A 27,411-nucleotide genomic window follows, 5' to 3' on the forward strand; every position below is an offset into this window, starting at 1 on the left:
ACTAGTAATAAGTAACAGATAATAAAATAAGTCCAAATTAGAAAGGAGTAAGGCGAATAATGTCCATCGGGTAAAAAAGTGGAGTCGACGAATTAATTACTGAATAGTAGATCACGAGGGAGTCAGAGTCGTTAAAGCTAGTGATGACTTTCTGTTTGTTATGCTGAGCCAAAAAATACGAGTATAATTCTATTTCAACGTGCAGATAAAAACCAACACCATAATAACAGGCCAATAAATACTTCGAATTAAAAGACGAGAGCTGCAAAATGAAAATTCTTTTCAATCACTCCGATCACAGGTGTTGGCAATAGTTATTTTTATTTTTTTTGGACAAAATTAAATATTTTTCTATTTATAAATTGAAGATTTTCGAAACTTGACTACTGCTTCCGGTACAATTTACGATACTGTAACACAGTTTCCGGCACAGCTCAACTATACTTTCGTAGATTGGAGAAACTCTCTTGCCGGTAAATCATTAATAATTACCGAGTAAACTGTAATTTTCCAGACTAATGCTTCAATATAAATGCTGTATATGGAAATATAATATTTTAGAATGCAGTAAATATTTGTTGATGCACTTTAATTCATGCATGCTAGAATAAAATAATTAGAAATGCAAAGTTAAAATTTTAAAAGTGTGGGCGTGTCGTCCAGTAAAATAAAAAGTTCATAAATTTCTGTCTTACTATTTTTCCCACTTGCTATCTGAATGCAAATAGTCTTTAAACCTTCTTCTTCCTTTCCTTATAAAGATTGCTGTGACTGTTTCTTATCTTCACATTTCCTTCTTTTCTGCAAAACATTTGAGTTCAACTAAAAATGTTATCAGGCTTTCATGGTACTAACTAAATTTTTTATCTATCTTTGAATGAACCTCTTAAGTTTAGAATAGTGCTTTAATGTAGACATTTTTTTTTTTTTTATATTACTAGTGCAGTGTAAGCAGAGTGCATTTTCATCTTATAATGTAGTCATTTAATACACTTTTCTTCCTCTAAAGTCTTCTCTATAAACACAGTGTGTCACTATTATGTTTAAGCTGAGCTTGATAATATCCATTGTTACAGGCTTAAAACAGCCTAATTTCTGTGTAAAAAGCTATTATTTACTCTTGGTGAAAAGGAAAGGAAAAAATACTTCGATATTAACAGGAGTCTAATTATGCATGTTGCCTGTACTCATCTTAATTAAAGAAATTATGAATCGCAATGTTAAATATAAATCAGCTAAAAAATGTAGGCAATAAATGGAATTATTTATTGCTTAAAAAATTTCATGTAAATGTCGCTTTTCACTGAAATTTGCTAATTATTTTGCAGTTTAATACCACAGAAATTAATAACAGTTTTATTAATTTCTGTGGAGTTGTATATTAAAGGAGATGTTATGTTGCTAAATTTTTCAATATATTTCAATTGAACTTCTACAGGGTAAATGGTTTTAGTGTTTTCAGTATTGCTATTAATTTGTTGTTATTTTTGGTCAGAGTGCCACTTTCCAACGTATTTTAAATTTCATGCTACTTTCATCATGCTGAAATGAAAACTTGAATCTCTCATCCAACGGATAATTTTTTTTTTCCCCCGTTTGAGTTGTATGCTTCTGCAAGAATGCATGTGTAGGATTGAACACAAAGTGATTATATGCATGATGTTCGAGAAACAAGGCCTTCCCGTTCTTGGAAAATATTACCGTGAAGAATGGCTTTTTGTTGGTAGCAGGCGATTTGTTCGCTCCCTGTGAATGGGATAAGTTTCTTTGCACTCTTCATAGTGACATCATGAGTGAGTTTAATGGCCTTGGTGTTTAAAGGTCATGTAATATGCCTCTTCTGAGCCATATTTAAATACAGTGTATGCTTTCAAGCAGTAGGACTGTATCAAGATTTGGTTTGAATGGTGCTCATATTTCCTTTCTTATGGTATACAGATTTATTTATGACTGGGCAAAAATATTGATGTCTCTTAAATGGTATAAAGAATAATTATAAATTGACGAAACAGCAGTCAACTGAAATAAAAACTTGCATAAAAGTGTGCATCATGATCATACAAAATTAAATTAATTCTGAACTAATTCCACAGCAGTGGATTTTTAATGATGTTTTTAGGGAAAGTGGAAACTGTTTCTTTATGATGATCTTAAATAGAAATGCTAAAATACCCATTGATATCATCCAACTTACATCATGAGTATTTTAATAGGGGAAAGATGATATATTCAAAATGTTGGAAATGATGCAAATCTGAGGAATTAATGATTCCAGATTCTTATCATTTTGTGGTAAATTGCAAGCATAACTACAAGAAGTAATGTAACCAATGCTTATATACAGATGATTGAATGTCTTTGTATGTGAGTGAAGTGGAGAAATAAAGGTACTTTTTGATTCTTTGTACCTTCACTGAAAAGTAATAGATATAGAGAAAAATACTTGTTTGGGCATTCTTACATCAATTTCAAGGATGTATCTAGGGCCTCTTGCTTTTTACATTCTTCTTTTCCCATTCAGGATATTTGCACTTCTCTGTTTTTTACACTGTTGTTCTTACCATGTACATAGTGATCTTTTTTTGCTAAAAAGCACAGTTGTACAAACTTGTCACTGTGCATAACCTCAGCATTTAAAATCAGTTAAAAAGCAGCAGTTAAAATGAGAAATAAAAAAAAAAAAAAAAAAAAAGTGGATGTAGTCTTAAAGCAAACCACAGTACATTCTATATGTGCTAAAAGTTAAGTCTGAGATTTTACCAGAGATGAGGAAAACATCAGTATGTAGTAAACTGCTGCTGAAATTCCCATAGGAGGAATCATAATCTTGGTCATACTGGTGAAAATAACCAGAGAAATGAAACGCCATCTGGCTGGATGTAATGTACATAGATGTGCTGCCACGGTAATGCTTTTCGGAGACATTATGCCTTGTCAATACTTTTCAATAGCTTTTCAGTGCAAGTGTGGGTATTAAGAAAGTACCAAAATAAATATTAATGAAGCACTATACATGAGCACACAGATCCGTATCGTACTGAATATACTTGAAAAAGAAAGAGAGAACCAAACGAAGCAAATTTGTCTGCAGCAGCAAATCTTTTGTACTCAGAAACTGTGATGAAGCAGAATTGTAGCAATTTAAAAATCAAATTATATATAAGATTGCACATTGGTCCTTTTTAAAAGAAACTTAAACTCAACTTGTTGTGTTCTTCAGAAATCAGAATTCTGTAAATTTTCATAAGATGTAAAATGAAATTCAACTTTTTTAATCATTTGAAGCTAATCTATCCCCTTTAACATCTAATGTAACATAAGTAGAACTTCTGTCTAATCTTTGGAATATGGTAGCAGGTAGTTTGGCGACATATTGGTAAGGTGATAAAGGTTACTAGCTAGGACTTTAGCAGTGTACATGGATAAAGTCAGGAATGTGTGCAATGCCATTTTTGTGCAATTCTGGGATGTTTTTTTAAGTGAAAATAGGTCGACGTGTACATGGATACTGTATATGTGCAATTCTTAAAAATGCGGCAAGCAGTTTGCTATTCTGCACTTTCTCCCAATTTCGCACCTAATTTTCGTCATGATCAAGTACATTTGTTCCATGAAAGTTCTAGCATAAGCGTAATTCGGCTAGCAAATTGTTGGAAAAAAATGTTGAGTAAAAAATAAATAAATAAAAAAAAAAGCCTTTACTTCCTTGAAAACAAAATGGCGTCCAAACAAAAACTAGCAGGTTGCTGTAGCAGGGTTGGTCGCCAAAAAATCGCCGAGTTAGCATAATCCAAAGATTAACCGAACTTCTCTTTGACAATGATTTAATATTTATATATTATCATCTCACTCTTTTATTTGTGCAATTTGTCTGCAGTGTATGAGCAAGTTATTACAATTTAATTTTTGGTTAATCTTTGGATTATGGTAACTGGGAAATTTTTTGGTGAAAATTTGGCAACCAACCCTGCTACAGCAACCTGCTAGTTTTTGTTTGGACGCCATTTTGTTTTCACGAAGTAAAGGCATTTTTTTTTTTTTTTTTACTCAAAATTTTTTTCCAACGATCTGCTAGCCGAATTACGCTTATGCTAGAACTTTTATGGAACAAAAGTGCTTAATCATGATGAAGATTAGGTGCGAAATTAGGAGAAAGTGCAGAATCACAAACTGCTTGCCGCGTGTTTAAGATTTGCACATACACAGCATCCATGTACACGTCGACCTATTTTCGCGTAAAAAAAATCCCAGAATTGCACAAAAATGGCATTGCACACACTCTTGACTTTATCCATGTACATTGCCAAAGTCCTAGCTAGTAACCTTTATCACCTTACCAAAATGTTGCCAAACTACCTGTTACCATATACCAAAGATTAGCCTAATTTTTTTATGTACTACTTCACAGGTTATATAAGAGTAGTCTTTCCAGTACATTTTGAATATTTTTTATGGTAATGTATAACTACCTGCTTGAAAATTTATGCTATGGAAGTATGGTTTTAAAAATCATTTACATATAAAAACCTCAATGTCAAAGTTCTGCCAAAATTGATCAACAGATTGTTACATATATGTAACAGTCTGTAATGCATTTTGAAAATTGAGTCTGTTTCTACATATTCTACATTCAAAATATTAAAAAAAAGGAAACATAATTTAAAAAATGCGAACACGGTATTAAAAACAGTTTTTAATAAATTTTTATAAATACTTAAACTTTCAAATTTTGGATAACCTCAAAATAAATTTAATTGCCTTAAACATAGCTTCCTCAGTTTATTTGAAGTTCTTAGAATTCTTTATGCAAAACAAATTCATGTAAAAATTAGATAAGCCTATTTAAAAATTTTTTAGACTAATCTATTTTAAATTCATCTAAAATAGGTATAAAGTTTTTAGTATATAATGAAAGGGTACTTACATAGTAGTGCTACCAACTTGGTACAGTTTCGCAGTTTTTTACAGAGGAAAAAAAATAATGACATAAGTCATCATTCAATTGCAAATATTTATTACATATGTAATTATTACCCATTTTGTATTCTAATTAGGTATTTATGTCAAAAATCTATCAGTAAACCTATTTAGAAGCTGGTTTTTCAAACCTCAAACCATGTTCCTTTTGTTTTCTTTCCTTTTCTTTTGTTCGGAAAATTTGATGATGATATCTTTAAGGATTGATTAAAAAAATTGTTCCCTTTTAGCAATTTTGCAACAAAATACTGTACTCATGCAGAAATTTTATTGTGAATTTTCCTTTGATAGCAAATTTTACAAGTAGATAACTTACAATTGTGTTTAAGGCAAAAAATATCATTACTTGTCTTGAAAATAGTAAAAGCTTGAAATACAACAAAAGGAATGCATACAAAAATGGTAGCATTATTTGACTGAAGGATTGTAATGAGCATGGTTACTCTGAGAATGATTACCAAAAGAAAATGCACAATGCCCAGTTTGTGCAATTCCCTGAGGTTTTTTTTTTAAGTGAAAATAAGTCGATGTGTACATGGGTACTAGTTTGTGAAATTCTTTGACTTGTTATTTTGGCTTTGCGTAGCAGCCAAAATAACAAGTCAAAGAATTGCACAAACTCTGTGTCCATATACGGCCAAAAATCCATATACGGCATAGGTGGTAAATTTTCAACTATAGCCAGTGATTAGTCATCTAAAATTGTAACTCCTGGAATGATATATTTATTAATGCTATTAGTATTATTTCTTAATGCTGAGTTATTTAGAGTCATGCGTAAATTATTTGACACGTGGCAATCATGTTCAGATTTTTTTTAATGCAGAATATGCGCTTTAGGTAAGAAAGTTGATGGAGTGTAGGTAACTTTGAGACATTTGGATAAGAACACTCAAACTTTCCTAACAAGCTATCTTAATAGTACTAAATTATGAGCAGATTCATTCTCAGTCATTTAAATTTTTTCACTGGTTTACCGATATTAAACAATTTTAAATTTATTTTGGTTTTCATTAATTATTGATTTTTTATTACTCTTGGATTCCATTAACTCTCGATTTCATTAATAATAAAAGATGTTAAACACTTTAAATTCATCATCATCTTTATTTTTAAAAATATGTGTGCACTAAATTTTCTCTTTTTTATTTGAAACAAAGGAGGGAAGCACTAAAAGTAAAGCATTTAAGGTTTCAAATTGTTGCCATGTTTTGTTTGGCTTATTGCCATCTGTCTTGTAGCTATTTTATGTCAGGCTCTTAAAACTCTTCTTTTGAAGAATTAAGTTTTGTAATGCCATTTCCCATTCTTTGCATTATTGCAGGTTTGAATGAATTAAGTGTTCTGTAATGATAGCAGAAGATGAAGTGTATACATGCAAGGTTAAGGAAATATGCAGGATGAAGTAATATTTCCTAACCACAATCCAGCAATTTTTGACACATGATTAAAGCTGGCATTATCATTATGAAAGCATCCATGACTGAAGAGCACTAGCTATTCAGTTGCCAGTTCTGTTCAGATGTTGATGGTAAAGTTCAGCATTCATCGTCTGGCTAGGTTCAAAATGGTTAGGTTTTTCCCAGTTTATTACTCATGTCATATCTAACCATATATGTAACAAATTCCCTTTTGGGTTGCAGTCCTATTTTTGAGGTTGCTAGTGTGCAGGCTTTGAGACTGAGCATATCATTCTTCGGTGTTTTACATTACAGTATCATATCTATTTCTATTTTTATTGTACTTTGTTCCCAAAGTATCTTAGTTCTATAGCAAGAGAGCAAAAAAATGTAGGTACCAATTTTCTGTGCTCCTGTTCCTGTGCAGAAAATTGTGTGAAATTGATTGATCGGACTTTGTGATGAGTCCAAGCAGCTACATCATCTTTTGACTGTTGTTCTGTGTGCAAAAAATGTTTTTGTTACTTTGTGGACTTTTTATTATAAGTCATTTATTTTGACTTAATTCATTTCCTCTTCAGAAATCAACGATGAATGGCCAGAATGTTGTTGGCCTTTATATTTTTCTGTCTTCTGTGAATTTCTAAAACAAAACTGTGTTATTGTCAACTGCATCCTCCACTTAAACTTGACATGTGTTGCAGCTGCTGCAGTATATGTACTATTATATGATGGTACTATCTTTATTAAGCTTTAATAGATAATAATGTCTGATGTACTTGTTAGCCACTTTCAGTTTTCAAATGTTTAAAACGTGAGTTACTCTGACAAACTCAATGTCTGTACCTGTTTCACTGCTCTTTAGTTTACTGATAAAAATTTTTAGTCATTGAAATTTCATGCATGGCATAAGTCATCTGGTTTGAAGCGTGTATATATAAAACAGGCAAATTTTTGTTCACGTTCTATTATACATTGCAGGAAATCTCATGCCTGTGAATGTGTTTCTGAGAATGTTTTCAGATCCACTTATTATATGTAATTACTTTCAGATTGTATGTAATTCTGATCACTGATAATCACTGTAATATTATGATATTATTACTGCTGTTGCATATTATGATGCTATTACTGCTTGTGAGATAATTATAATAATTTCAAAAACAGTAATAGTATTACACCACTCTGAAAATAGAGTGATAGGGGAGCTGATTGCCATAGTCTTGAATTTAGATTTGCATTAGAGAAAACATGGATATTTTTTAAAGTATAGGGTCATTATGGCATGTGGATGCTTAAAATACTGTTGAGCCAAAAGTCCTACTTTCAGACAAGCAGGATAAAGATATCACAAGGATAAAGATATCACAAGGATAAAGATAGACAAGCAGGATATATATTAGAATACAACAACAATGATAGTATTCTAATGACTTGGTATGTGTTATAATAGAATGGTGTATTACTGTAATGGTGATAATAACTCTTCTGTACCATATAAAATTATATTACAGAAGTATTAGGTTGTTTTTCATTTAGCCAAATAGAATGCAGAATTCTTTCATAGGAAATGGAAGAAATTTTAAAGTACAGTCAGACCTTGAATGTTATGTCATTTATGTAATGCAGTTTTGCTTCAAGATCATTTGAAAATACTGAAAATTATCTTTTAATACAGCTTTATTCCATCATTCTAACACAGCTGGAAACTAAGGGAATAGGTATTATGGCATGACTAGTGATATTTGTAACAGAATTACTGATGACTACATGTGACAGAACTACTGATATTTCTATATCACAACATATTTAAATGGAGTATAATTAGGACAAATCATTGCCAGAATAAAACTAAAAAGACCAAAAGAAGGCATCATTAACAAGACCTCCACTTGGATGTAAAAATTCTTTACCTCTAGAGCAAACTCCATTGACAAGGGAAAATGGAATGGGAAACACATGTAAATAAATTCTGAAGAGTAATTACAGTCCATGTTACCAGTGAAATCACATTGCCTTTTGAGCATTAAGGTAAATCCCTTTTTAGCATTATATTCTTTCAACAAGTTTTAAGAATTAGGAAATGTTTGTACAATAAAGAACATGATGTAAAAACAAGTCGTATCTGAATCCATACTTTTCATTCAACCAGGTATGTCATGCCAAAATTCATGTGCACAGATTGACTAAAGGAAAATGTTGAAGGTACATAATTTTTTATTGTACCATTTTAAAATCTATTTGTAAGAAATGTAAAAGATCTTAAAAATCTTTATTGGGAATTAATTTGTAATCCATCGAAGAAATAAGACCATTGGCATTGAATATTTGCTGGAAAAAATTATGGTTAGAACCAGTTCAGGATATACATGTAGTCAAGCATATAGAAAACAAAATGGATATAATAGAACTTGTTAAGTGTATAGGAGGAGAAGGATTTGATGCTATGAATGGAAGAATAGAGTGATGAAGTAAATTAAACTGAATTAAATTCAAAAGGTGCTAGTATAAATTCAAATGATAAAGCTAATTTTTATTTTAAAAATGCTTTTAAGAAAAGGCTAAACTAGACGAATAACTGGAGTTATATTTTCTAATTAAAGAACCTGCTCTGAAAGAAGCATAAAATTTGAAAGAGAATTCACAGATGCTTAACTCTATAACAAAATTTATGAAGATCTCAGCCTAAAGTAAATAACTCAGAATAATAGTATATATGCAGAAATTAAAGCATAGAACTCAAGATGTTCTGAAGGAAGCTCAGAAGACCAGGATATTTCTTCATAATGCGAACGACCTCATTTAATAGCAGCTAGTTGTGATGGTGAAGAAAGTACCATGCATTATTAGTATTTCATACTTTTAATTAAATTAATGATACTTTTAATTAAATTTTAATAAACATATTTTTCTTAGTTGTAAATTAAATTTTCCTGTACATTTGAAACTTTTAAAACCCTGCTTTTTATACTAATTCTTTGGTTCATATGTTACAAATTTGCTGATGCAGCACTTTTTGAGAACCAATGACTGTTAAATGGTTGTTACCTGAATATATACATAGATAGATCATAGATAGGTGGACCAATAAAGGTTAATACTAAGTTAATATTGTATCCAAGTCTTGCTTGATGAATGGAACATTTTAGAGCCAAAATGATAAGCCATCATTCAATGGAAGTCTGTAATAAAGGATAGGAAGATAATACTGGAGAATCAAAATTTGGTGGTGGAATTTGATTTGATTCTGTTGCTCGTACCATGTGGGAGGAATTAGTTTCCAAATAATTAGTGTAATTATATAGTTTTAAGATGAAAATAATTATATAGTTTTATGAAAAGCTTTGGAAGTCAGTTTATGTATATACATACTATTGCAAAACAGGTTGTGGTCTTAATTATATGAAGGTTCTTCATGAATTAAAACTGGCCCAAACGGCATGAAAAATGTATGCTTTGCAAAATCTTTTTAAGATAAGTATCTACAGCACAGGACAATATTGATTTATGGCTCCTTAAAGAATGTGACTATCAGATATTCTGAATCTTGACATTTATTTATTTAAATTCTCAGAAATACTTGTCACTTTCTGAACGGGTCATCATGAGATGTTCTATTATATTTAATTTAATATATTACCATTTGTGATATGCTCATTGTAATCTCATTGTATGAGTGAAATAACAATGTCCTGCCTCTGATACAAGTATTTAAGATACATTACAGGTCTTTTCCTAATATCATGTGTAGCCATTATACAGGGGGGCAGCACACAGAACTCTCGAATTTGGGAGGAGCATAGCCTTGACCGGGATTACAGTGATGGAGAGATATCCTTGAATAGCGACTTATGTGTCATTTCATAGTAGACCATAGAGAACATTGCAAGCATCAAGGTCATTGCAGATATCAAGGTATTGGTCAGGAGAACATTGCAATTTTCATTATAGAGCATTTATTCATTATAGCCAGTTTATCGGTAGCAATGCAGCATGCCTTATGCATCCACTTCATGCTCGATGGATGGCTCTCTATTTCCTGACAAAAAAAAAAAAAAAAAAAAAAAAAAAAACGTTTACTGTTGTGTGTCCAACTTTAAAAGCTCTGAAAGAGCTGATACAACAAGAAGTTGTTGCTTGAAATGTTACATTCTGGACATCTACTGGGAAATCCTTAATCGGTGCATAAACTATGGAGATCGCCACTTAAGTGATGTGTGAAGATGAAATAAAAACACATTGATGTAAAATGGCATTATGTGTACTTTCAGAGTAAAAATGAAAATTTTCATATCCTATTTGGTTTGGATTATATTAGCTTCCCACGTTGTTGTGTTCTTTCTGCTATACCTTGTATCTGCTGTATTGGTGTTAAAATATTGTCTTTTAGTTCTATTTTAGTTGTGTAATAACAATAAAAGATACATTGAGACAATAACATTGGGAGTTGAAAAGTACACACATATTTGTAAGTTGAAGTACATAAATATATTTCTTACAAAAGAATGCCATTTGAAGTCTCTTTATGCTAGATATTGTTTATTTAGTGTTGGAAATGTGAGGTTTATTATAGCTTGCTGTGATTTTCCCATTGTTAAGTTACAGTCTTTTGAAATACGACCCTTCATCAATAATTACAAAAGTAATGTTTGTGAACTGTTTAGTTAAAGCAGTAGCAATAGCACCAGCTCTCTTTCTCATTTCAAAACACTGATGCCAATTTTCAAATTTTATTCAGCCCTAAAAATTATAAACAACAGAACTGCAGCTTTCTCATATGCTGATAAAAGTAAAGATTTTTTTGGATGTTTTGCAGTCAAAATCAAATGATATAATGTTTATAGAATTTTGCTGTCAGTTAACATCAGTGTAAATTTAGAGATAAAAACCATGTTATGTTATTATTACGTAGTAAAAGTTTAACAGGTTGCCTCAGAGTGAAACAGTTTCATAATTTTGTTCATTGTGACTTTCTTTCCTATATGTTCTTATAGCTTTGTGATGATAGGTGCAATTTTCATGAAATGTAATGTCATTCTTTATTGGGTAAACTACACTTGTTTTAATGTCACACTTTTTTTGATAGATTGGAAGTTGAAAAGTACTGATTTAAAACAAATAACTGTATATTATTTTAATATATGTTAATTAGCTTCTTTAAAATAGTTTGTCATCTGAAAATTTTTATGCTTCAGTTGATTCATATTTGAATTTAGTAGTTGATTCATAACTGTCTCAGTAAAGTTAAAAATTATTTAACATCCTTTATAATTGCTTATATTTTTTACTATTGCATAGCTATTATTTATGTTAGTAATTTTGTTATTTTAGTTATCAAAATGAGCCATACTTTCAAGCCATCTCCTGTTCATGGAGCAGGTGCTACACTCTTCATGAATGAACACTGCAGTGATATAACTATAATTATAACTGAAGATTGCACTGTGTGGCGTTTTCCAGCACACAGTACAGTTCTTTCAGCTCAGAGCATTGTCTTCCATCGTATGTTGGACAGTGACTTTATTGAAAAAAAGAGTCAAGAAATAGTACTCCAAGATATGACACCTGCAACTTTAAAAAAATTATTAAGGTGAGCATATCTTGTTTTTCTGAACCAGTCAATTGTATTTTGTGAAACATTTGACACTTTTAACAAAATACAGGAGATCTCCTGTATTGTTTGTTCAACAGAATTAATTATTCTGCTGTACAAACAGTACAGGAGAATTAAAATTTTTAACACATGTCTTGTAGAGTTTAATGAAACAATATTCAAAATAAAGTAATGAAGCAGATAACAAATTCATTAGTATTTGAAAATATAATTAAAATGAAAGATTCTGTGTTGAGCCGAATTGGAGAAATGGAAAATGTATACTTTTTATTATTCTAGGTCAGTGTTTCCTAAACACTTTTTACCGCGGCGCGGTATGAAATTAAAAATTTTTTCACGACCCACCTTATGAAAAAAACCCATTTATTTACAAAACAAATTTTATTTTGTAATAAAAATCAAAATTCAAGTTATTTGTTTGTAGTTTGAATGGGTATACATACTGAAAAAGTGAAAAAAAATCAAAATTTAGTCCTTAATTAATGAAATTAAATTAATGAAATTTAAGTCCTTATTGTTTCATTATGTACACTTTTAGGAAAAATACTGTAATGATACAATTTTTTTTCCATTTCATTTGAATTTTGGACTGTAGAAATTACTGGCCATTGCTACTATTCTTTAATTAAATCATCATTCACAGTTCTGTAGATCATTCAATACCTTCATTCACACACACTCATAACAGAAAATAATGACCATGTACTGTGTTTATATTTAAATTTATTATTGTTTTGTCTTATTATAATTGCACCTATAATTTTAAACAGTATCTAAGCATAAAAGGTACTTAATAATATAATATATTTTAATACTAGAAAAAGATATATATATATATTTGTATAGACTCTGTCTTATGAAGACAGCAGAGAAAGGATGCTAATTAATTTTTCAAAAGTGAATTAACGAACTACAAATGTGGAATTAAATGAGTGTGGTGATGATGCTTAAAGGGTCTTATCTAATGATGGCTATCTGATAGTGAAGATAATGTCTACTTAAATAAGTACAGACTTACAAAGTGGTTAAAAAAAAAGTTATATTATTTTTAAAAGTAATAAAAAAGAATGATGTAAAAAATAATTGGAATCTAAATCTGTATCTCACAACAGTCTAACCCGAGAACACATACAAGGCTAGAATGACCTTTTCACAGCTTTTTGCTCTGTTTTACAAGTTATTTGTATGCATCAAATTATCCGTGGATGTTCGATTCACCAATTCGTCGCATATTTGCCGATCTGCCATGTCCAGTATATTTAATTAACAATTTTTTAATGCCATGAAGCTGTAGTTGATTTTAAGTCAGTGTTTCTAAACGCTTTTTACCACGGCCCGGTATGAAATTTAAAATTTTTTCGCGACCCACCTTATAAAAAAAAACATTTATTTACAAAAAAATTTTATTTTGTAATAAAAATCAAAATTCAAGTTATTTGTTTGTTTATTTCATACACAAAAGTTGTAAAATAATTATATAACAAAAGCATAAGTAATTAAAGACAATCCATTATTTTCATTTAAAACCGTAAAAAAAAAAATAAAGTAATGAAGCAGATAACAAATTCATTAGTATTTGAAAATATAATTAAAATGAAAGATTCTGTGTTGAGCAGAATTGGAGAAATGGAAAATGTATACTTTTTATTATTCTAGGTCAGTGTTTCCTAAACACTTTTTAGTAAAAAAGTAAATTTTGTTTAAAATAAAGTAAATAAAGTAAATTTTGTTTTACATATTTTGACCTTAGTGCGAAGGATGATGTTGTTTTTCATCACATAGTAATTTCAAATTAGGACTTAATGATGTTAATTTTATTTTCAAATTAGGTTCGACATCCAGTCTGTTTCGATACTTATTTTTTAAGTACACCAAGGCTGAGAACGTAGTTTCACACGTATAAGTGTTGACAAAAGGCATTAAAAATTGTATCGCTTTTTTGCTTACACTTGGATATTTCTTTTGACAGTGCCTTTTGACTTTTTTAAGATCAGTGTCACATGAAATTTCAATTAAATCATCAACTTCTTGTTCACTAAGATTAAGCATTTCCTTCTTTTCAATATCGACAGAAAAGGATCTTTAATCCACATATTATTTGAAGGAATATCCGGAAATTAGTCTTTAAAACTATTTATTAGCTTCGAAAGATGTTCTTGAATTGAAAATGACAGTGTTTCAAGATATAAATCTTCTTCATCGTAGTTTGAATGGGTTTCAATAAATAAATTTATGAATGTTTCAAGAGATTTAAAATTTCCTTTTGAAAGTTATTGTTTCCACAGAGTCTATTTTTTTAATTATTACAGCAACTTTTTCCGATACTTTGAAAATATTTAAACCAAAGCCTTGTAAATTTAAATTCAATTCATTGAATGTAGCAAATATGCCGCATAAATAAGATACTTTTATTAACCACTCAAAATCGTGGAATCTATCCTTAAATGGAAAAATAGCATCTTTTTTACATGGTGGGTGTTCATTCAGAAATACCAAGGTTTCGTCTTTTAGCTCAAACAGACATTTTAAAACGTTTTCTTTTGAAAGCCATTGTGAATTACAATACAAAAGGTGGTGTTTATGATCACTCCCCATTTCCTTGCATAATTCGATAAAAAGTCTGCTATTTAATGGGCGAGACTTAGTAGTAGTTTACAAGCTTGACACATACTTCCAAAGTCGTGTTTAAATTTAAAGGCATTCGTTTTACTGCCAACGCTTGTTTATGGATACTACAGTGCTTAATTGCTAATTCTTGAATTTGTTTAAACAAGCCTTTATGACAGCCTGTCATTGCAAGCCCAACACATTTCATCCAATAAATACCGTGACTAGTGGCAAAATCATCGGTAACCTTAAAAATTTTATCTGAGGTCGTTCTTGTCGGTAGCCTTTTACAAAACAAAAAATTTTCTTGTATGGTGTCTTCGTCAATATATCTGATAAAACACATTAGATTTGCATTATTCTCTATATCTGTGCTTTTATCTGTTTGCAAGGGGAAAACACTTGCTCTGTTTTACTTGAGCAACTAGTTCTTCTTCTAAATGTTTCGCACAATCATCAATTCTCAGTTTAACTGTATTATTTGATAATGGTATCGCTGAAAATAAAAAATTTTCCTTTATTCCGCATAAATTATTTGCGACAATTTTCAAAGCGGGAAGTATTATTTTTTCTCCAGCATTATGAGGATACCCAATTTCAGCTATTAATTTTGAAATTTCAAAAGATGTCAAAGTGAGGTTTTTATTTGACTGGTGAGGTAAGAGTGTATTTTTTATTTCTTTTTAGCCGCAATCAATTCATTTTTCTTATCAGTAAAAAAATTAATTGGCTTATCAGAGTACCCAGAATGGTGTATGTTTAAATACCATTTCAACTTTGACGGTTTCATGCTTTCATTTGAAAGTTGCTCATTGCAAATAACACATAGCGGCAAATTATTTTGACTGCTGGCCGGCAATGAACCCAAAGTGTCCAAGTAGCTTTATGCTTAATTCAGAAGACAAACAACAAAAATCAGCGTTATACAGTCAAAATTCTTTAATCCGGACTTGTCGGGACTTCGGCGATTCCGGATTATCGGTTTTTCCAGATTATAGATTATCAGTTTAAATCTGGTAAGATGGCATGCAGAAATTATAAAATTAAAAATATGAGACCGTAATTTATGAAATAAAGAGCAATTATGATCTAAAGCTTATCAAAATTTACATAAAAAAAAAAAAACTTAATATTTATTTACTTTATTAAACATTTCTTCCAACACACGCATGCATAAAGCATACATTACGCATAGTCTAAATTAGAAAATTGCAACCAGAAAACTATTTGATGTGTATTTGTAATATTTATAAAGACGAGAAATTTTATTTAAATCATATCAAAGACGGAGTACATCGAGATGAAATACTACATTTAGTAAGAAATTATAAGCCGAATAAAATAAAAGCATTTGCCCTGAAGATAAAGATAGTGCTGACAAATCAATTTCCAGTTCATTGCGCCGCGACGTCCCCCCCTGCCCCCGCAGAGCAGCGTGAAATTGATAAACAGATTTCGGAATGGTTAGATAAGCAAAGGATATGCCTTTATCCATTTTTTGCAGCAATCCCACTTTTTGTTTGATGGACATCGAAACATGCTTTCGCTTTGTAGATCCTTTATCCAGAATCACAAATTCTTTTTGACTTAATCGAAAATTCAATCTTACTTTTATAAAATTGCTCTAAACAGTCTGCAAAAAATAATAAGCCAGATTCAATTAGAAGATTAAGGAACAACGCAATCTTCAACATTAACTGAAATAGATAATTAGATAATTTTAGCTTGGCTTATCCGTTATACATTAAATGCGCATGCGTAAAGGTATTATGCACATTTCTGTGCATGCGTAACCGCATTATGCGTTTACGCATGCGCAGAAAGTTTGTAGCTTTGAGGTCTGGATTATAGATCATTCTGGATTATGGACGTCCAGATTAAAGACTTTTGACTGTATTTTCAAAATTTTCTGAATGCGACAGTAAACCTTACTGAATGTGGTGGTTATGTCATTAATACATAGTGCACATTCCACAAAGTTGACTATCTATGGAAAAATGGGTTAGGTATAATTCAGATTAAAAAAATATGTATAATTAATACAATCCTAAATATTGTGATTAAAAGGAAAAAATGAAGCAAATTTTAGTTTCAATTATTTCTATTACTGCTTAAGAAATAACTCACACAGCTAATTAAATATTTCACGGTAAGGAGTCCAAAGCTTTTCAATACCTTTCATAAAGTGTTCTCTTATTTGTTCATTAATATCAATCTGCTATATGAAATATATGCTATATGACAGCTGCTAACCTTTTTTAACAGTTTAAAGGCTTCTTTCTCTCTGTTCTTTCAACATGGGCTGGTGTTATAGAACACCCTATTCTTCATTTCATGATTATCATTCTTGACTAATTCTTTGATTTCTTAATCTTCCATTTCTGAAAATCCTTCATCCTCTATTGCTTTTACAATTTATATGATTTCTTTGGCTCCATTTTCAATCAATGGAAATCCTTTAAAATTGTTGACAACTTTTGGTCAAAGCTAATGCTAACAAGCATTCATTGTTAATGAAATCACTTGTTTCCATGTCAGTTTAATCATTTCTATGCAGTGTCTTATGTTGAATTGCTTCTAAAATGCCATTAATATGTCATCCTTTCCTTCCTCTAGTACTTTATTTGCAGAAATGTAAACATGTACGATATGATAGGCTTTGTATGTTTTTATGATTTCTTGATCCATTGGCTGCATTAAGGAATGGCGTTTGGTGGAAGGAATAAAACCCCTACATTTGGATGCAGTATTAGGAGAACTTTAACATTGTTTAACATTGTATCTGAGAACATTATCAGGAATTAGGATAATTTTAAAGCTCAGGTTTTGTTGTTCTAAAGGATTTTTAACTTCTCTGATGAATGAAGTTTCAAACCAGTCTTTAAAGATGGCTATCACAATGCAGCCAGTGCTCTGCAGTCTACTGCATATAATATGAAGCCTCAGAATAGACAAATTAAACAGAGATAATTAAGATGTATATGCAAAATCGCTTTCCACATTCAGTAAGAGTTTACTGTATAGAAATTTTTTATATAAAGATATTCTTGATGAAATGAATTCATTTTTACTGATTGAACTTAGAACTTTTCGTTTTCATTTTCATGAAAAAAATATACATATCAGCAAGTTTTATTTGGTAAATGTGAGCATGATAGATTTAGAAATGTAAAATAATGTATGCATGTGAAAGATGTGCCTCCATATCAGTAGATTTGGCTGATCCATTGTTTTAGTTATTAATCTTAAAATAACAGAGGGGAGAGAGGTCCATAGGTCATAAATCTCAAAATGCCTGCAGACTATAATGTAGTGGAATGAAGTAGATTAAACATGCCACTTCAGTTCTTTTAATTTATTAATTTTTATTTTTATTTGCTTGCATACTTTTTTATGTCTGCTGTAGCTAAATATTAGAAATGGCCATGCTGGAACCTTATATGGAGAGCCTTCAGACTCTTGCCATCAGACTTGCTTTAGGAGAGCCTTCAGACTCTTGCCATCCACACTGATCCGATAACTGTAAATGTGCTGGTAGAGAAGTTTTAGCTGTCAGTGTATAGTTATTTAACTTTATTTTCATATTCATATTTCTTCATTCTAATTTCGCCTCCATTTTGTGTTATCATTAGTTTCATTTTATTGCATCTTTTTGCTTTCATAATTTTTATTTAATGCAGAAAGAACTGCAAAGTGTACAATTAGTAATGCTACTAGTTCTTGGTTTACAGTTGATCTTGGGTCACATTGGAATTACTGGTAATGAATGAGCTGATAAACTGGATGAAAAAGAAACTGAAATTTGACAATAAAATAATAGTGTGATACCATTTACATCAATAAAAAGAATAAAATACCCCGAGGAAAAATTTTGAAGCTAAATTACTTGAAGAAATTAAGAGTAAGAAGTGGAGGGATTTGATTTGTAATATCCCAGACTCTCCCAGATCTCATTTCATTTGAAGACTAGGCATGACTGTCTCACTAAACATCTGCACCACACTAGTATACATGACAGTCCCTTGGGTACTTTGTGCAAGCGGAATTTTGCGATAACAGAGACCATTAGCTAAGACGTTCTTTGTTGAAGGGAGAAAGCCTATGCAGTCAATATTGGTGGCCTAAAGAGTTGATGCAGTTGACATCCAGAGAATAATTTATTATTATTATTTTTAATGCTTAATGTAGTCATTTGTTCTCATTTTCAAGTTTTGATGTAATTATTGTTATTGTAATGAGGTTTATTACTGTTTTGTCTTTTTGTATTTATTTATTTATTTATTTATTGTGCTCCGATCTCCTGCATCTTTGATGCATGGGGGACAGTGATGTGTAATCAAGTGCTTTTAATTAAATTAAATTAATATAATGGATATGGAAGTACTACTGTGTTGATTTTTAGTCAGCTTTTGTATCTTCTTATTAAATTAAATAATGTTTGTTTTCAGTGTATATCATTGTGTTTCCAAAGTTGTAGGACTAAGCTCACACAACACAAAACTTATAATTGAAGAAATTAATATTCAAAATTTTTAGAATTCACTGTACAATCTTTGCAATATATAATGTTTGGCATATTTATAGTGGCTTGATTTTTCATCGAATTTATATTTTGGGATAATTTGGCTATCTCAGTTTTTGGAATCTCTTCAATGCTTTGAAAATAATGACCATATGAGGTGAGTCTTTAAGAAACCCACTTAAGAAAAAGAGAGAAGAGAAAGTAATCTGCCGGTGCCAAATATGATGAACAAGAGAGTCTTATTAAGAATTGTTTCTCTTTTGCTTGCTAGAAATTGCCTATGAAATCAAAATTGTGTGATGGCACATTGTTGTAAAATGGAAACCAATTATTCATTTGAGCTTTTTCAGGCGTTACATGCCAAAGACTATTCACTGTGTTCTCATAAAATATTTAGCTAGCTTCTGTCTTCCAGGATCAAATTCCTAGTGAATTATCCTTTTCCAAATAAATATGGTCACCTATATGATCTTTACTTGAGCTTTCTGTGACCATGAATCTTCTCCAACCTAAATAAATGACTGCTGGTCTCAAGATCATAATCTAAGCAACAAGTTTAATCTAGAGTCACATTTTGTTGGGAACTATTAGTTAATATCTGCCATTTGTATTAAATCAGGACATGCAGAAATTTTATATTATTCCTGTTCTGCACTCTGTGTGTGGGACAATGCAACAATCTTGAAAAATACTTTTTTTTTTTTTTTGTCTTTTTCAAGATCTTTCATGACAGTTTGGGAACAGTGTCTTTACTAGTATTAAGCTCATCAAATATCATTTGAAGAGACATATGATGATTTTTCAACAGCAGTTGTCAAGTTTTTTCAGTGTTCATATTAGTTCAAAATTGTGAACTTCATTATAGAGGTTAGTGATTCTGACGGCCATACTGATGGGCCCAGGTTTGTAATCCCGAAGAAGGCATGGATGTTTCTAAGCATATAGTACCTGTGCAACAAGGAGGCACTCAAAATACCTGGTGAGCTGAGTGGTTAGTAGTAGGTTGAGAGGAATGGGAAACCCTGAATCCCCAAGGATGTTATTCCTGAAAATTGTTGCAGAGCTGCATAGTTAGTGCAGTGAGAGTATACCTGTATGACCTATTGTGATGTTCTGGTGTCTCACTCATACCTGTTTGTGTCATTAACTGCTGTAAAACACTTCCAGGTAACCTGTTCACCAAATGAAGAAGCTTTATGGATAATTTTGGCAGAACCACAATCAAAATTCAGATTGAGTATCCAACTGTGAATAGCAACTGAAGATTTTTTATTTTTTCTTTTCAAACTTACTGCCCTTTGATGTGAAGTTCTAAGGCTGTTTTAGTTCGACTAATATTTGTCAAGCCACATTTGCAAAATATATCAATTTACCAGGAGTTAAAAATCAGAAATGGATCTTTAACAATCAGACAACCAATTTTTATTAGTTAATAACAGTTGCACATAATTTGTTATTAGTTAAAAACTTTATTTATGTCATTTTTAAGATGGAAAAAGATTTTTATGCTCATTTTGTTGATTTTGCAGATATATGTATCTGGGTGATGCAATTTTAGAAGACTGGAAAGAAGCAATAGATCTGTTGAAAGCTGCACACAAATATCAGATGGAATCTCTAGTGCAGAAATGTGCTCATTATCTTCAAGACCATATTGATCTCACAAATGTCTGTTATATTTACAGTAAAGCTGTGACTTACACACTTAGCCCTTTAGGTATCGTAAGTTATGTTATTTGTCGTATATATGAATATTGTTATGGATATTGTACTAGATATTTTTCATCAGCCATAAATTTTCTTTTACATAAGTAGTGAATAATATTTCTCAGTAGTATATAATAAAGTAGGTTTTGTGATAGAAATTGATTTCATAATCATCCAAGTACCTTAATATCTGAAATTGCTTGCATTTAGAACTGAAGCATGTATTTATGTTTATTATTATTATGTTCTTGTGACTTATCTCACTTGTCTGACAGTAACAGCAGAACAAGCCCACGAAATTCATCGTGGCAAAGCATACAAGATTTGTGCCTGTCATTGGCAAGAGCTTTTATTATTTTTATTATTTGGTTTTATTACATCTCCAAATTTTCTCTACATCATATTAAGAATTTGTCAAATGTTTTTAATTAATTATTGCAGAGAATATTTTCTAAAGATTCTGAAATGTTTATCTATTATGGTTTAATTGCTTAACCCATCAACGAGCCCGCCTCTCGGAACAAAATGCTTCGAAAACGGTCGCGTTGTCAGACAACAAACCCCTCCAAAAAAAATCGCTTTCGTTTTCTGAAATCTCTCTAAGATGGCCCAGCCTAAGGCAGTATGTTTGCTTCCCCTTATTGTGATGGATAAGCTATAAAATTGCCTCCCCGCTATTGAATGCCAAGAAGTAGTTGTTCCGTTTAGTTTCGTCTCCCTCCTCTTTCTTTGTACTAGTAGCCTGTAGACTTGTTTCTTTTAACATGTGACTGCCGAATTTTCGGAAATCTTTTTAGAATTTTAGCTTCCAAGCTTGTGAACTTTCAATTATTTGACATGTTTTATTGGGCAGTATTTTAAGAAAGATCATTATTTATTTTTTTACACAATTTTTTTACTATTTACTTATCTATTTTATTTAGTTTTAGTAGACCAATTTATTTTGGGAAATTAAATTTTAATCCATTCTTTTACCGACTCAGTTTTCATCACATTATAAGTCCATACATATTTACAATGAGAGTACAATATTTATCAGAAATTTTTGGAAAATTTCGCATATGCATTTATATTTTAGCCTTGAATTTTTTCCACAAGTTGTTCGTTAACTGTCGAGCTCATCTTCGTCTTTTCAGCGTGGAATTGGCAATCATAATCTTCCTAATATTTTTCGGGATTTTATAGCAATTTCTAGAATTTTGGCGGTTTTCTACAAATATTTTGGTAATTTTAGCTATTATACAGTTGCTACTAATGTAGAATTTAAAGCCAAAAATGTATTCCTTCATTGATTTGAGAGATCGCATTTCGAATTTAAACGGAAGTTTAAATGAATTTGATACAATCTTACCACAGACTAGAAAGAATTATTTCTCTGTGTTGGATGGATTTTTCTCACTTTTCTGCATTTGATACATTAAATGCATAAGGCAGACACTCACAAATAGAATTTAAATAAATTTATTTAAATAAATTTCTATTTTCATTTAAAATTTGTCATTATTAGCACCTCCCGCAGTTTTATGCAATCATAGGATTTTCCGAATTCTATTAGGTCAACATAATTTCAAGGCCTAACAGAAAAGTGATAATATGGAAAGACTATGTCTTGAGTACCAATAGCCAAGTATTTGTAATTAAATAAAATAATATTGAATACCAGCCGCTTTTTTATTTATTTTTAGTCATATAACAAAAGATAAACAAGAATACTATTACATCTAAAAATTATTTAGTAAATTATTTTGCTAATGTTTTATGAATGAGGAAACACGGTAAAAATGTTTTAATGATTGAATTCACCGTTAAAAATAAAACAAACCCCAAAATTCCTTTTTCCCATAACTTCGTAAAATGTTTTGATTAAATATGATTTGAATGAGTTTTCCAATTCTGTTTTGAGTGATATAAATATTATTAAATTAGGATATATATATTAGGATATAAATTATTATTATTAATAATTTTTGTATTATAACTTAGCAGAATATCGTTTATCGTTAAAAATTATATCTAAAAGAATTAAATTTTGAAAAAGAATAAAAAATATAATTAACTGTTCCATTTTCTCCTCTATTAATCTATTTATATAAAAAAGGAATCTGGCTAGGGAATTTACGACTTGTATGTGAACTAAAAATTGGTATCTTGACAAAACTTGTCAGAGCATGAAAAGCTTATATTCTGTGATATTAGTGTATTAATCATACTTCTGTATCCGTAAATGCAGTTTATAATTACCAGCATAAGTATCATAATGGATTTTATTAAAACGACGAAAACTGAATGCATTATCAAAGTACGGCTCTTTATCCCATGAAGAATTGCTTGGTTCGTAACCAACACGAGTTTTATTTTTGAAATATTATTCCAAATAAAACAGGAAGCATTAAACTATATGCATTTTAAACAGTTTTACTTTTTTTTGGAAGGGAACCTGACCTCCGCAGGCTAACTAGCACTAAGGTCTCCAAAGACTATTTCTAGTCAATAGAGTTTTTTCATTCTAGAAATACTCATTATCCAAAGCTATCTTTTTTTCTAGCCATTGTAAACTACAGATATAGTGGGAATAAATTCTCATTTTACATAATTTTCGGATAATTACATTTTACGTTAAATAATTTTAGATTTTGATTAACGCAATCGATGAATATGGCAGAATAATAGTTTGTTGTAAACATTGTAAATTTCAACGTTTTTTAAGTAAAGTTTTCAAGTAAACCAAACCAAAGATTATTAAATTAGTCTTATAATGTTTACTGTTTGGTTTTCAGTGTTCTGAATTTGCATTTTAAAAAACATAATTTAAATAATCTTTCTTTACGCTAGTCGCTTTTAAAATGTTTACCTATGTAAACATTAGTATAATGTTTAATGTAGCAACTTTGTATGTACTTAACGAAAGACTTAGAGGAATTTATAAAGAAAACTAGTTCACTTGGAAAAAATCACGAAATCTTCCCTACAGCCAACGTATTGACCAGAAAGCAAAACCAGGTCAAAATACTTATGATCATCTCTTTTATCCACATAGCCATTGGTAAACTTTTCAAACTTATACTTGTTCTTATTGCAGTTATAAACAGAAATGTGAACACTCAGATACTGCCGCTTGTTAAAGTTAGTACAGTCTACGACTGATTCTATATCTACCGAAGTGTTTTCGAAAAAAACTTGAAAGATAATAAATTATGTTACCTGCTGAGTCATCGAAATATTATATATTTGTTTATTGAAACTGAAAATTTTATAAATTTCTATAAAACAGCAATTGCATTGAGTAATCTTCAGTGTGATGTAATTAGTGTCCTAAATATAAAAGTATGCAAAAATCAAATTGGAAATTACAGCAAATCAGTCCCTAGAAATATGCTATGCCTGTATTAATCTAGTAGCAATCAATTATTCATGAACATTATAGTATGCATGCCATATAATAATTTGTCAGCAGTACAGGAAACAATTTCGATATGCGTATCTTTTCTTTTAACATAGTTTTTCTCTCGTTACTTTTAAGATAAACATATAACTTGAAATAGTTTTTCTTCCTCCAGCTTTCACTTATTTATTTCTTAAAATATCTCCACTAAAATCAGAGTGATATTATTAACGATTTTTCTTTATTATATAAATATAAAATTTATCCTTTATTATATAAATAATTGAAGTGCTTAAATTTGACATTCTAATAAATATTTTATAGTAACTCTCTGAAAAATTTAACCTCTTTTAAAATGCATGAAAATGAATTAAATTGGGAATTTTTCGAGTCTTAATGATAATAGAATTTTAGAATCATCAGTTATATATCCGTATTGATTATGAGAAATTATCTCATTCTTCTTTGAGCTGGATATTGCTCAATGGAGCTTCTTCCAGCTAGAATTTGAACTCGGGGTGTAAGTGATAGTAGATTGGACTATCAGTCGGAATGCCTGTGGTTCGTATTCCGCTGATAGAATAACGGATTTTTCATGTTTTTTTTTTTTTTTTTTCCCCCCCTCATAAAAACGCTATGTCTCTTCAATGGCACCCCAACGAAAACATGTCAGACGATAATTCGTTAACACATGAATTATTCCGAGAGTGCCTCGTGCTTCTTCTCTCTCGCCCTTTAAATGAAAACAAATAATAAGGAATTATGCCATTCTCACTATCTTGTTATAAATGGAAGTCCTTCCAGCTAGAATTTGGAAGACCTCCTTATTAGAAGCACAAATAGGGCACTGCTGAATTTTCGCATTTCTTGCTTCGAAAAAAATCCAATGTATCTGCATGGTATCTTTCTGTTTGTGCAGCATTCGAAATTATTCCGCTTTCGCAAATTTTTCAAATTTACTTTTTCTTGTATCGTTATTCCATTTGTCGTATATTGATAGGTGAAACAATGCAGATTTCTGTATATTTTGTTAAGTTTTCGTATCGGCAGGAAAATATACTGTCACACTTAAAATTGGTTTTAATGCTGAAAATGATTTGATTGTTTGGTTCTATTTTTCCTTTTTCTTCCTTTAAAGATTTATTTTTCTTCCATATACTTATTTATTTATTACATTTTAATCTAATAGTCTCCCAAAAACTAAAGCGATAAAAAAGTTCTTTGATTCCAAGATAAAAGAAACTTCCATTATGCTTTGAATTTCTTCAGCAATCTTTCACCAGTAGGATTTATTTTCTTCTTTCACCTACTGATACTATGTGATTCTATATATGTAATATATCTGATTATGTATGTGTGTGAGTGTGTCTAAAGGTTTAATTGATATATATATGTCACCAATGATATATATATATACATTCATATTTTAGCATATGTATATATTATAATGCATATATATATATATATTGCATTTTATAATTTCATTACACAAAAATTTTATACCTTAGGGAGTATATCTTTTATAGTAGATTTTGGGAATGCTTGAATTTTGAATGAAAAGGAAAGTCAAGATTTCTACTACTTTACCCCGTTCAGTGCTTTCTCTTTTACTGAGGAATTAACATCATAGGTGGGCTGTTTTTGCCCAAAGGTTCGGCCTTTGTGGAAACGGTTAGGGGAAACCGGAAAAGCAAGAAATAATTTTTCATTCATGAATTGATATCTTCAAGAAGCATTGACTCTCAGTGAGTAAAAGACAAACATCTGGAAAGATGTATTTAAGCATAAAATGGTTTTCGAATCCAAATAACATTAAATCTAGAGAAATTTTTGTGGATGCAATATATAATATTGAGATAAAAGTATAAAAGTAAGTAAAAGAGGGCGATGTAGAGTGATTTCACTGTTCGACTATTCGATACACTATTCGACTATGTTAGAGAAAGGCCTCAAACATAGTACTGTCGGCTCTGTGTTTAGATTTGCTAAATTTACTAAAGCACACAATATCTATCTACCAAGATAGAGATATTCTACTTCCGACGAGCTTTCTAAGAAACACTTACAAGCAGTTAGTTTACATGTTGAGAAAAATCATAAAAATTCCATGCAGTTGATCTATTTCGTCGCTGAAAATAGAAGCCAAGAAGAATCGATAGTGTTCTCTGGCTTCAGGCTCCTAGATTTTTCACTTTGAATTTTGAACTAGAAATATAATTACAAATGTCTCTACTAGGGGAGATCAAAATTCATTATTTTTTCACACATGTAAAATCTGGTTAAATTCGTTTTCTCGTTTATAAATTACAGAAGATTTTTCAATAATTCCTGATATTTTAAAGGAAACTTTTGATGTATTTGTTTCCTGTAACAGGTCTAAATAATCATTTATTACAGCCACACTAGTTTTAACGATCTGAAAAATTAACAAATGAGTTGAACTCTTTCATAATTATAATAAAAAAACCTAATTTGGGTTTAAGATTACCTCAGAAGTGATTTTTTTTTATTTCTTAATTTAGATGCCTTACAATCCAACAGTTATTTTCCCTATTAAAATACGGTCATATTAGTGGCTGATAAATACTGGTAGTTCGACTTAGATTTACACCCTGACGAACGAATACGATGGCTGAATGGTATTTTCCCATGTTTTTTCCTATGTATAACATGAATATGAGACTTTTCTCGTTAAAAAGTCCTCTACGAAGGCATCTCTTTCCTTAAAAGCAGATAGTCCTCGTGTGTTTTGCTGTATTCAAGTAATCCTAACCTTCAAACTACGGCACCTGTCACACTAAATCAAGATTAAAGGTTTCTAAACAAGATTTTTAATCGGCCTGCGGGCCCCAGTGGCCAAGCGCTAAACCCGCTGAGTACTGGTAATCCTACATAAGTTCAAATCCTGGTGAACACGCTTGTTCGGTGAAAGTTTTCTACATTCAATGTGAAGGAAATCTAGTTTTCCTTAGAAAGTCCTCTCTGATAGTTTCCGTCCTCTTGCGCAGATGCCAATTCCATTAAATTTTCTGCATTAAAAACAATTGTAATTCTTTCTTTTTAAAGAAATCTCAGGGGAAATAATTGTAAACATCAGATTCAGTGCGATTATGAATCATTATTTTAAAGTAGTTAACATTTTGAGTGGGAAAAGCATTTTTAATACGCTCATAAACAACCCCTCCTCTAAACTGGCATCAAA

At 30.6% G+C, this 27,411-nt stretch overlaps 1 protein-coding gene across 1 annotated transcript in view; it reads left to right on the plus strand.

Moving 5' to 3' along the window:
• The first annotated feature begins 379 nt into the window (after nucleotides 1–379).
• Nucleotides 380–27,411, plus strand: part of LOC118188204 (uncharacterized) — a 56,341-nt gene continuing 29,309 nt past the window's right edge. The window contains exons 1-3 of the mRNA XM_085810541.1: nucleotides 380–473; nucleotides 11,709–11,967; nucleotides 20,650–20,837. Of these exons, the coding sequence (XP_085666667.1) occupies nucleotides 11,717–11,967; nucleotides 20,650–20,837 (439 nt within the window). The 5' untranslated portion in view covers nucleotides 380–473; nucleotides 11,709–11,716. The remainder of the gene's footprint in view (nucleotides 474–11,708; nucleotides 11,968–20,649; nucleotides 20,838–27,411) is intronic.

Source organism: Stegodyphus dumicola, chromosome 2, assembly GCF_044657685.1.
Source record: "Stegodyphus dumicola isolate Sdum_Otavi_A_Nest chromosome 2, ASM4465768v1".
Taxonomy (NCBI): Eukaryota; Metazoa; Arthropoda; class Arachnida; order Araneae; family Eresidae; genus Stegodyphus; species Stegodyphus dumicola.